Source organism: Xyrauchen texanus, chromosome 12, assembly GCF_025860055.1.
Source record: "Xyrauchen texanus isolate HMW12.3.18 chromosome 12, RBS_HiC_50CHRs, whole genome shotgun sequence".
Classification (NCBI taxonomy): domain Eukaryota; kingdom Metazoa; phylum Chordata; class Actinopteri; order Cypriniformes; family Catostomidae; genus Xyrauchen; species Xyrauchen texanus.
The window spans coordinates 3,624,634-3,637,860 of record NC_068287.1 but is presented as its reverse complement, the minus strand read 5'-3'; the positions used below and the strand labels follow the sequence as shown (position 1 = coordinate 3,637,860).

Sequence of the window (13,227 nt, the reverse complement as noted above, 5' to 3'; positions counted from 1 at the left end):
CATGTGAAGAATTATGTAGCACAATGCCTCCCGCTGGGATTGCACACACTTCACAGAGTCTACTGTAAATTATAATAGCCATAAAGGCTAAACTACACAGTGGCTGCTGTATTTAATTTGTAAACGAGGGCTGAAATTAATTCCATTTCAATTTAGAGAAATCACAAGATTCTATGAAATGATTTTATTAATAGCTCATGTTCACATAAGTGACAAAGAAATAATTTAATTTGCAATGGTATTACCATGTTTTTTTTTAAACATACTATAGTAGTGCCCTTGTATTCTTTGAAGACTCTTGGAGTACCATTTAAATTGTACATTACAATATGTAATAATCTGTTGAGTTTATGCACCTAAGCTTCTTGCATGGACATATAAGCTTTTCAGTATTTGGCGCAGACGGTTTATCATGATTTTTTTTTTGTTTACTAATAGTATATTACATAAATATTGGAATCATTCAGTACCATGGTATCGCTACAGTACCTTTTAAATGAATAGTTCACCCACAAATGAAAATTGTGTCTTCAATTACTCACCTTCATGTTGTTCTAAACCCATAATGACTTTCTTTCTTTTGCATAGATATTTTGCTATATTTTTATATATTAGAATGTTGTGATTCCTGTGGCTCAGGTGGTAGAGCATGTTGTCCACTAATTGCAGGGTTGGTGGTTCGATTCCTGGCCCACACGACTTCACATGCCGAAGTGTCCTTGGGCAAGACACTGAAAACCAAGTTGCTATATAAGTGCAGACCATTTACAGTTTACTATGTATGATGAACAGACTGAAATTGAAATTGAACTCATGTACATAGGATCTTGGGTCTTGCATACCTGGATTTTATGCTACCTATAAGTGATATTGGAATGATCATAAATACGAGTTTCCTTGAAGTTGCACTAGAAGTCAAGTCATAATTACAACAGGGAAACCTGGTACCTGAATTTCCGAGATGGGATGGGACATACATTTTCATCATGGTGGAACTGTTTAATGATTTATATGAGTTAGATGACACATCTGCTTTTGTTGAGTTTTCCCAATTCAACTAGGTTCTTTCTACACAAAGTGATTGTGTTGAGATTACACAGTCATTTTAAATGAAGAAAACTAATTTAAACTCTTGGAACCACTATCTACAACTGAATCATGTTCAGCCAGAGAGCTATTTTTTGAGTGTAGCAACAGTAATGCGGGGAACTTGTTTTAGTCCTGGTGATGTTAGTGAACTCTCAATGCCAAAATACAGCCAATATACAGTAGCTGTATGTTAAAATCAAACGTTCAAATATGATCACATTGGCTGTGATTGTGTCACGTTGCACAACATTTCACAGACCAACACAGTCTCATGACAACTCATAATAATTTGTACGAGATAAATCATAAACTATAGTACGACTTGGCTCGTACTATAGTTTTTCCCAGAGACCATCAAATCAACAAACAGAAATTTTAATCAATACAACACAGGCATCAAAATTAATCTAGCTTCCTATCCAACACTTTATTTAAAAAAGGAAACTATGTAACAAATTTGTTAGTCATTCCATATTTATTTATGCAATCCAAATGACTGATGTATGTCAATAACCTGTAATACACTGCAAAATCTTCAGTGTTAAATGAACACCCCTCAGAGTACATATCGTCCCAATCTACAGGAGTGTAAAACTAACACTGAACAGTGTTAAATCTACTCTGTGTTGTGTTTAAGGTTGAACTGACCAAACAGTTATGAGATAATCTAGATTGATCATGAGCAGGGCTGGACTAGTAATCTGGAATTCCGGGCATTTTCACGGTTGGCCAACGCACTTTGGGGCCGTTCAGGGAGGGACTGGCCATAGGGAGAAACAAGTGGGCCGGTGGGCCGGCCGTGAAACGGGCCGAATGGGCTGCGATAAGCTAAAATTTTTGGGCCAGTTGCTATGTAAAATCCCAGGCTGATTTCTCTTCCCAGTCCAACCCTGATCATGAGTGATGACACCTATGTTAACAAGCAGAGTATACTGAAGGACAGGAAAACAAGAGAACAAACCAGCAGAAACCACAACAAATGAATCTGTCTTACAGTCACACAGTCTTCCATGTACATCAACTGCAAATACAATATGTTATTAGACAACAATCTCTTAATATATTGTGTGAGGATGCTTAAAGCAGCAATATGTAACATTGACATCAAGCGTTTAAAATGGGTACTGCAGTCCAAATTCAATTTATTGGAGAGAGTTGTATTCCCCGCTCCTTCTCCCCAGACTCAAAGCTCACAGTGGTTTCCAGGTTGAGGACATGCAACAGGAACGAGCAAACTGACAATGGCAAGCGACGAGCCTTACACTGTAAGTTGATCAGCTAATGTAAACGTTTGCAATGTTTTATTGTTTGCAAATTATAAACCAGCTCATGTGAATTTTTTATAGCTCTGTAGATGTATTTCTGGCTTCCATGGCTGCAGAGTGCTGTGTTTGCCCACTAACTTGTTTTAATCGGGCAACCCGGGGTTTTGAAATACTTTTGGGATGTGGGCAGTGGGTGGGATCACACAGGCCAAAACACAAACAGAAATTCCAGGCCGGAACAGACATTTAAAAGCAGAATTTACTGGCTGTAGCATTGTTTATGGAGAAGCCAGTATTTCAACTTAGCATGATTCCTAAATCTCTGATACATATTATGATAATTATATGCTTTAGTACAGTAAATACATTACATATTGCACCTTTAAGAATGTATTTATTTATTTATTTTTGTTATGTATATGAAATAGGGCTGGGACGATTCATCGACGTAATTGACGTCATCATTTACAAAAATACGTCGATTTGCATAACATGTGTCGGTGCGTCGCAATAGAATAATTAAAATGGCATCACCCGGTTAAAGAATTGGTTCCCCGAAGAACAAACTGCAGCTAAAAAAAACTTGCCCATGGTGATCTAAAGCGTGGGAGTATTTTAGCCGGAGACCCAACGATGTGGTGCTGTGTAAGATATGCAAATTGGAAATGGCTTATCACAGCCGTACTCCCGCAAAAATATAAACATGGTATAAAAGGATTCGTTTTGTGAACACAAAGTGCTCCAATTTCACTTTACGGCCATGTAATGTCAAATATCTGTGGTCATTGTAGGTTTATTCACGCAGTGTTATAAGATGCAGTGAGAGAGAAGAGATGCTCTATTTCTGTGGAGATCCAATTTATTTTGTTGTTGGATTGCTAAATATATATTGCACTTTCCTTTTACTCGAATTGAACAAGTTCTTACTTAAAATCACTCCAAAATAAAATTTAAGTAATCTACATTTAGCAATCCAACAACAAAATAAATTAAACAAAATATAAAATTCAAGTCACTTTCAGGAGGAATATCAAAACATTGTGTAACCTCGAGTTTAGCAGTCCAACATAAAATCTCTCCAAAATAAAAATGTTGAACTGTAAAATGGAGATTACCAGTTAAAACATTTTTGTTGCAGAATAATGCCCTGCAGTGCACACTTTGTTTCTTGTACATTTGTTTGTATTTAATAGAAGATAATTAATTAAAATATTGAAATATTAATGAGACAAGTTTTTTATATTTATTTTGGGTTAGTTAATTGTTATATTAATCAAGAAATAATAATAAAACAAATCGGCAAATTAGTCGTTAGATTAATCAACTAATCGAAAAAATAATCGTTAGATTAATCTGCACCTAACCTAATTGTTAGGTGCAGCCCTAATATAAAGTTATTTATTGAAAATGAAGAGGTTTGGCTTTATTTAGTTTTGCTGGTGTCATTTAATTGTTTTATTTGCAGTCAACATTATGGTGATTAGTGTTATCTTTAGTTAGGCACTTGAACATGGGAAACAGTCTGTGATTTTTTTTTTACCAACCAGTGCAGTAATGTTCAATATGACAATTATGATTCATTGTGAGAGAAAGCATACTTTCGGATGAGTTTAAGTATTCCTCAATACAGTTTTAACAGAGTGTATGTGCTTATACAATTTTGAAATAGTAGTTTTATAAACTGACCAAATGTGATACTAAATATGGTAGGGATAGGCGGATCGATCCTAAAAGTATCGATACTTCCGATACTGATGTTGTATCAAAAATATCGATCCTCACTCAAAAATATCGATCCTAAATAATGTATTTATTATATAAGTAGGGACATTATTATTTGAGCCATGTGTAATAATCATAAGTTTCAAAGTGAAATAAAATGGATTAGGCCATATTAACAAATACTTGTGCAGGATGGGAACTGAGGTTTCTTCTTCCACTCATAAACTGGATAACCATGGTTTTACTAAAGTAATATTGTAGTAACTAGGGCTGGGCGATATGGCGATATTCAATCACATTTGCACATTGTACATTTTTTTGAATTTCCAAAAATAGAAGGGAAAACAAAATCCTAAACAGTTTAAATAGTATTTGAAAAACTGTGTTGGGGCCCAGACACCGCCAATGCAGTGGTGTCTGAGGTGTTCTAGAGTTTATCAACAGAGTGCAGTTGGATATGAATGTTAGAAGATGATCTGTTCATTTTGAATCATAATGACAGTATATATATATATATATATAATTTTTTACATAAAAATTATTTTGATATTTCTTTACATACAGATATAAAACAACAGAGCCGGTTACATCATGGGGGGCATAGAAGCCCTTGTGACTGAGGAATGATAATGTATGGGGGTTCAGGGGTATCTCCAGAGAGAAACTTTTGAAAATGTAAAAGTCTGAATGGACCATTTTTCTATTTTTATTAAAGTGAGAAAGACTAGGCTACAAACTAGTAATTGTTTTGTCTTTCATCCTTGTCAGAGATGATGACATCTGAATAATTTCACAAAATTAGAACAGAAATTAATTTGTTTATTGTTAAAGGTTTAGAACATGCTGTTTAATAAAACTAAATTTAGAAAGAAAAAACTTTATGGTCTAAAGGCGCTTTGGAAACACGCACCTCATGTTTACTCACATGTGGGGAAAAGAGGAAGTGGGTGCGGCCCGGGACAGGGCATCAGTGAAGCGTGTTTCAGTGCTAGAGAAAGATATTCAAGAATACAGCACAGAACGATCAGATATGATGTAACCGGCGCTGTTGTTTTGTCGCACTGCTCACTAGAGACTATGAGAGGGCATAACTATCTTCATGATGTCTTGCAGTCAAGATGGAATCAATCTGGGATCCGGAACGCAATGACCTGTGTAGCGGGAGCAATAGCAACTTCATACAGTCTGAGGCTGCGTTTCCACTGATGCAGAAGAAATCCGCTCAAAGCCACTCCCAACGCTAGGGAACCGCTTGCCCAGTACTGCTGTCAATTTTACAATCCAACTCACGAGCTGGACACTCAGCTTCCATAGTAAGGAATTGAAAGCACTCGCTCACATTCGCTCAGCACGTGCCAGTGGAAACATACGATAAGAAAGCCAAACTGCTAACGTTTTTAGCAACACGCATGTCTAGATGTAGAACACAGCCTAAATATGGAAAATTACTCAAAAGCTTATCATCGATATCATGGAGTTTTTGAACCCATTGTTTTAGTAACCATGGTTACATGTGTGGTAACTATGGTTTAATTAAATACCATGGTTAAACTATAGTTGCTGTAGTGAAATTGTTAATTTTTGTAAGGGCAAACCAAGAAAAAGTCTAATAATATTCTGTTTAGGCTAAAACAATTCTGACTTGAATTCTGACTACTAATTATATTTTAAATTACCCATTTCATCCCGAGAAATTGCACACAAAAAAACGTTTATAGAAGTATCGGTATTGGTATCGGTATATTAGATGTTAAATTATTGGTATTGGTTCGAAAAGAAAATAAGTGGTATCACCCATCCCTAAAAGAGAGCAATGAGTGTTTGTTGTGACAAGGTGAACAGATACTGCCTTTAAAAGACATAGTTTGAGTTGTCTATTAGACACTCAGCATACAAAACACATCAATGGTGACAATTACCAAACTCAATTTCAAATTCATGCTGGGTGTCTGCATAGTACAGAACTTCACATTGGCACCCAACATGCTTTGCGGCATGAATCTGAAAATGAGTTTGTTGATTGTCACTATTGATGAGTTATGCATACTGGATGTTGATGTTTGTGTGTCCCTGATAAATTCAATCCTGTTAAGGCAGTATCTGTTCACTTTCTCACAAAAGTTTCGCATTAAACCATTTTTATTACCACATTTCTGTATTGTCCATAGATAATGTGAATTTTATATTATTATTTGACATTCAGTTAATACTCAATGAGAGAGAGACGCATCCAAACATATACTGTGAATCATAACTGTTCTCATGATAAATACTGCACTGATTTGAAAAAAAAAAAACATAGGCACTTGGACATTGGAAAATATGCATAACCAAAGATAATGGTGACTGCAAATGACACCAGCAACACTAAATAAAGCCAAACCTCTATTGTATTTCTTAAGCATCCTCACACAATATATTAAGAGATTGTTGTCTAATAACATATTGTATTTGCAGTTGATGTACATGGAAGACTGTGTGACTGTAAGACAGATTCAATTGTTGTGGTATCTGCTGGTTTGTGCTCTCGTTTTCCTGTTCTTGTTGTCTCTCACTCTTTCCTTCAGTATACTCTGCTTGTTAACACAGGTGTCATCACTCATGATCAGTCTAGATAATCTCATGAACTGTTTGGTCAGTTCAACCTTAAACACAACACAGAGTAGATTTAACACTGTTCAGTGTTAGTTTTACACTCCTGTAGATTGGGACGATATGTACTCTGAGGAGTGTTCATTTTGCAGTATACGCTTCCCTTAGTATAACCCAGTTTTTTTTTTTTTCTGTTAAAATCATGGTTAGTTGTAGGGTTTGGGTAAGGCGTTTTTATGAGTTTTTATATTTGAAAGTCGTTCACTATTTTGTACGATTTCTTACGGTTTTATTATGACAGCAGGTTGTCACAGACATTTTACTAGATGCACCACACCTGGTTAAGACCCAGTGTAATATTTCAGGGGTCTTGAGAAATAAGACATTTTCAAATAGATTATACGAAGCTGCTACTTGCTTTATAAACTACTTTCTGCATGTCCTCTATGCAAAAACTGAATTATTTGGCTTCTACACATCAAATGCAAAACAACATACAAATATCATAAAAACAGGGAAAAAAATACTATGTCCATAACATCTGCTACAGTTTGAAGCCCTCATGTGTTTGGAGCTCCCTGGACACAAGAACGTCAACTGAGTGTTTCCATAGCTCTAACTGGAAAAGCATGGCGCTAGCAATACCAGTTTATGGGTTCAATTTTCAGTGAAAACACCCAAAAAACAACATTCTGTCATGGATTTGGAACAACATAAGGGTGAGTAAATGATGACAGAATATTCTTTTAGTGGGTAAACTGTCCAATGTCCAATGGGCCCCTGTATGTTTGCGTTGAACCCCGGAAACATGTTCACTTCATGTTTATCTTGACAATTTCTTTACAAAACACTCTTGACTTGGGATCAGACCTGCCATTGATCAAAAGCCAACAATGCTGTAGTAGAGTGAAGATCAAAACAGATTTGCCAAAGCGCCTTACAAAAACAATAGAGCTCTGGCAAGCCCAGCACTTTTACATTATCCAGGAAATATGTTCTATTAATGACACAGTGATTAAATTACTGTAGGAAACATCCTCATCTGATGCAGTGGATTACAGCTGTAAACCTTGTTGTAAAGCTCAATACATGAGCACATACATCAGACAGCAGAATCAGCTACACTAAACCACATCCTCTCAACACACACACACACACACACACACACACACACACACACACACACACACACACACACTACACGCATGTTGGTGCAGCTATCCTTATGAGGACTCTCCATAGACACAATTTTGATACTGTACAAACAATAGATTATGTCTCCTAACCCTAAACCCTTTCTGCATTTTTACATTTTCAATAAAACATTGTTTAGTACGTTTTTTAAGCAATTTCAATTATGGGGACACTAGAATTGTCCTCATAAACCACGTTTATTTCAGAATACCCTTGTAATTACCAGTTAGTAACCTTAAAAAAAAGTCCTCGTAAACCACTTAAACCTGCCCACACACACACACACACACACACACACACACACACACACACACACATACGGTACCTTGGCACTGGAAGCCTTGCTTTCCAAATCCCCTGCAGAGTTGCATTAGATAGAGAAAGAACAAGAGAAAGTTGTCCATTAGTGACAAAACAGCAAAACAATATCTGATGATTTAAATTCTTTCAACACAGCTCAGATTAGGTTCAGTGCTTTCTGTATCAATATAACAATATTATGAATTACAAAAAACAGACAAAAGTACAGTTTAACCTCAATGATGCAGAAAGGTTGAAGGGTATTAAAACAGGGTTTAGATACTAAAATGCCTGAAAAACACTGAACATCTGTTCAGCAAATATGTGTTTGATGATGTCATAAAATGATCCTCTGAATGTGCATTTACTGTTTATCATTTTTATCTGAACAGCCAGTCTTTATGGTCAATTAAACAAATGGATCATATTTCAATTACTAATTCAATTTAGGTGAATGAAATTAAATACATTTTCAAATAAATGCCTGATCCTAATACCATCTAGCATGTTGTAATATTATTGATAAAGCAAAACAGAAATATATAAATACAATAAAATAAACAAACAAAATAAATAAATAGGTGACAAATAAAATAGATATATAAGTTCATGCAATGGATTTATAACATCTACTGTAATAAAAAGAATATTTAAAAACTATAAAAATACAAATAAATGTTTAGTATTAATAGATATAAATACAATGCATTTAAAATAAATATATTAAATAAAATATATTAACAATATAAATACAATATACAAATCGCAATAGGGTACCTATCTTGATACCATCTAGTGTGTTGTAATATAAGCAAAACATGTATAAACTAAATAAATAAATAGATAGATAGATAGATAGATAGATAGATAGATAGATAGATAGATAGATAGATAGATAGATAGATAGATAGATAGATAGATAGATAGATAGATAGATAGATAGATAGATAGATAGATAAGTTCATGTTTCACAATAAAATAATAAAATAAACAAAATAATTGCCTATATATATATATAGGTTTGGAATTATGTACAGATTTGGCTGTTTCGGAAGGAAATTGGTACTTTTATTCACCAAAGTGGCATTCAACTGATCACAAAGTATAGTCAGGACATTACTGATATAAAAAACAGCACCATCACTATTTGAAAAATGACAATTTTTAGAAAATCTAGACAGCAGCATCACTCCAACACCTTATCCTTGAGTAATCATGATAAATTGATCATTTGGTACTAGAAAATCACTTGCCATTATCAAACACAATCACTTATCAAACACAACTGAAAGCCATTTGGTTCATTAACTAAAGCTTAACGTTGTCTTTGTGTTTGTTTTTGAGCTACCACAGTATGCAACTTCAGAATGCAAGGTCAATATTAGGACAAAAATGGCAAAAAAAGAAACTGCTTTCTCTAGAAACTCATCAGTCAATCATTGTTTTGAGGAAAGAAGGCTATACAATGCGACAAAGACAAAGCACAACTGGCTCTAACAAGGACAGAAAGAGATGTGGAAGACCAGATGTACAACTAAACAAGAGGATAAGGACATCAGAGTCTCTAGTTTGAGAAATAGACTCCTCACATGTCCTCAGCTGACAGCTTCATTGAATTCTACTCGCTCAACACCAGTTTCATGTACAACAGTAAAGAGAAGACTAAGGGGTGCAGGACTTATGGGAAGAATTGCAAAGAAAAAGACACTTTTGAAACAGAAAAACAAAACGAAAATGTTAGAGTGGGCAAAGAAACACAGATATTGGACAACAGATAATTGGAAAAGAGTGTTAGGGATCTTAACCCTATTGAGCTTTTGTTGGATCAGCTAGACTGTAAGGTGTGTGAGAAGTACCCGACAAGACATGTGGGGTGAAATGTCACCTGAGTATCTGGTCAAACAGACAGCTAGAATGCCAAAGATCTGTGAAGCTGCCATTTCTATTTGTAATAGTAATTTTTCATGTTATTAAGGTCTGACTATACTTTGTGATCAGTTGAATGCCATTTTGGTGAATAAAAGTACCAATTTCTTTCCATAAGAGCAAAATCTGTACATTATTCCAAACTTCTGGCCACCAGTTTATATATATACATATATATATATATATATATATATATATATACACTCACCTAAAGGATTATTAGGAACGCCATACTAATACTGTGTTTGACCCCTTTCAGCCTTCAGAACTGCCTTAATTCTACGTGGCATTGATTCAACAAGGTGCTGAAAGCATTCTTTAGAAATGTTGGCCCATATTGATAGGATAGCATCTTGCAGTTGATGGAGATTTGTGGGATGCACATCCAGGGCACGAAGCTCCCGTTCCACCACATCCCAAAGATGCTCTATCAGCTTGAATCAGTCGGCCCATTCTCCTCTGACCTCTAGCATCAACAAGGCATTTTCGCCCACAGGACTGCCGCATACTGGATGTTTTGCCCTTTTCACACCATTCTTTGTAAACCCTAGAAATGGTTGTGCGTGAAAATCCCAGTAACTGAGCAGATTGTGAAATACTCAGACCGGCCCGTCTGGCACCAACAACCATGCCATGCTCAAAATTGCTTAAATCACCTTTCTTTCCCATTCTGACATTCAGTTTGGAGTTCAGGAGATTGTCTTGACCAGGACCACATCCCTAAATGCATTGAAGCAACTGCCATGTGATTGGTTGATTAGATAATTGCATTAATGAGAAATTGAACAGGTGTTCCTAATAATCCTTTAGGTGAGTGTATATATATATATATATATATATATATATATATATATATATATATATATATACCACAGTTAGTTCTGGTCCTCGAATCTAATTGGACAAGAGTCACTGTGTGTATCACTCCGCTTGTTTTCATGCTGTTCTAAACTAAAGTGTAAGAGCAATGCATATGTGTTAGGAGTTACTGTCTTTATTTTTGGAAATTACACATGTTAGCCAGCAGGTGGTGGCATAAGATAATTTTTGTGTGTAATTTGAGCCAGTTGGTGACGTAAAGTGAATCCGTTTGTTTTCATGGAACAGTGCTCCGTGATCGCTCGTATTACTAATGCAATACCAATGCTAGGAAATAGCTTTAAACGGTCAACTTCAGGATTAAGGCTCATGCTGAGAGACACAACAGACTGATTTATTACAGAACTCAATTGCTTACCTTTTATCTGAGTTTCCACATTGGATACACTCTGTTTAAAATGGTGGAGGACATCGCTGTTTCTATAGTGAATGAAATTTGTGCACTGGCTACAGCTAAATAGAGAAGAATACCCCGCTTGGACGTATATTTTCCACTCAAAAAGCTGACAGCATCTCTGATTGGGAGTGGCAACAGATAATCGCACACGCACCATCACTCTCTCTCTCTCTCTCTCTCTCTCTCTCTACAAGATACTATTTCTAAAGTGACATTTTTTAATTACTAACGAAGTCTTGGACGCATCATTTGTTTTGAACCAGCAACGGTAGATTCTGATCCGTCGCGTAAGAAAGTAGTTTCAAGCACAAATGCGTTTTTATGACCGTACTCGGTTTTTCCCAAAAAAATGTTAAATGTTCTTGTTCATTGAACTGTTGTATATAAGCAATATCACACTCGCAATCATCCTATATGGCCCTACATCAGCACTGCTGTGATTCGGCCACAGGGTAAAGGTGCTGATGTAGGGCCATATCGCACTCTTGCTCATGTGATATTGCTTAAATATATATATATATATATATATATATATATATATATATATATATATATATATAGGCAATTATTTTCAAAATATACATATATCTCATTTGAAGTATTATTAGATATTAACACAATAATATTACAAATAAATATAATAAATAAAAAATCATAATATTATTAATACAACATACAAATTGCAAATAGGTTAACTGTCCTGATCATAACACCATCTAGCACACTGTAATATTATAGCTAAAATGACAAAAATAAATGAAAAGTTAAATCAATATTTTATTAACAGATAATATTATTTAAATGAACTTTGACAAATAGCTTAAAACAAATATTTAATTCACACAGTGCATGTCCATCCATCTATCAAATGTCTACTGTTTTCTTTAACTCTTCTAATCCACTTCTTTTCCATGCAAACACATTTGAACACATTTTCACTTTGATTTGAACTTATTAACGATAAATTACATTTTTAGCCATTCATTTTTTTTATATTGAAATTCTACACATATTTACAAGGCAAATATTATATTTTTACTTTTTAGAGTTTTTAAATTTTATTAGATTTTTTTTAGTTCACGGACATGTAAACAAATGATCATGCTAATTTATTAATGAATGCATTAGAACAGTTTTCTTTGAAATGAAAAATAGTTGCTTCGTGTAATGCCAGACTGCATTATGCGCTGCACTAATGATTGACAGGTGTCAATCCAAACAGTTCAACCAGTAATTTCTCAAAGTTTCCTCTGTAACGCAGCAGTGTTCAATGCTGAATATCTTACCAGATAAAGTCGGTGCAGTGGCTGCAGAATGTGGGTTGCTTGAAGAATCGAGCGGTGAATTTATGATTTTTAACTTCATGCACGTTCTTCTGACGCAGAGCTCCTTTCCGCGCGAACCGATTGACAGCGGCGGAAGAGTCATTGATCTGTATGAGATGATCAGCCATCGCGCCGCTATTCCTCAGGTGAGTGTCTGCTCCACTGCGCGACGCGTCTACTGAACGCGTTCAGCGGTGTGTCTTCTGTTTCCAGCGATCCTCTCTCACTCACACTGACGTCAACACACTTCATTCATGTGCGGCTGTTCTTGCAGCGCCATCGCGTGGACAAAGACTCCACTGACACGACGAAACAGCGCTCGCGTGTGTGGCAATTAATTGATTCCAACACAATTGCGTTTGTATATCTATTTCAGTGTGTGTGTGTGTGTGTGTGTGTGTGTGTGTGTGTGTGTGTGTGTGTGTGTGTGTGTGTGTGTGTGTGTGTGTGTGTGTGTGTGTGTGTGTGTGTGTGTGTGTCAAATGTTGAAATTAGCTGTTTTAGTCATATATTTAGTATGGTATTAGACAAACAAAGT

At 35.5% G+C, this 13,227-nt stretch overlaps 1 protein-coding gene across 2 annotated transcripts in view; it reads right to left on the bottom strand.

The window, feature by feature from the left end:
* The window catches only part of prkcab (protein kinase C, alpha, b), a 247,828-nt gene extending 234,960 nt beyond the window's left edge, over positions 1-12,868 (bottom strand). For both annotated transcript variants that reach the window (XM_052139685.1, XM_052139686.1), the window contains exons 1-2: positions 12,651-12,868; positions 8,188-8,219 (exon numbers count right to left, since the gene is read on the bottom strand). In XM_052139685.1, coding sequence (XP_051995645.1) covers positions 8,188-8,219; positions 12,651-12,817 — 199 coding nt within the window. In that variant the 5' untranslated portion in view covers positions 12,818-12,868. The remainder of the gene's footprint in view (positions 1-8,187; positions 8,220-12,650) is intronic.
* Between the last annotated feature and the right edge of the window lie 359 nt (positions 12,869-13,227).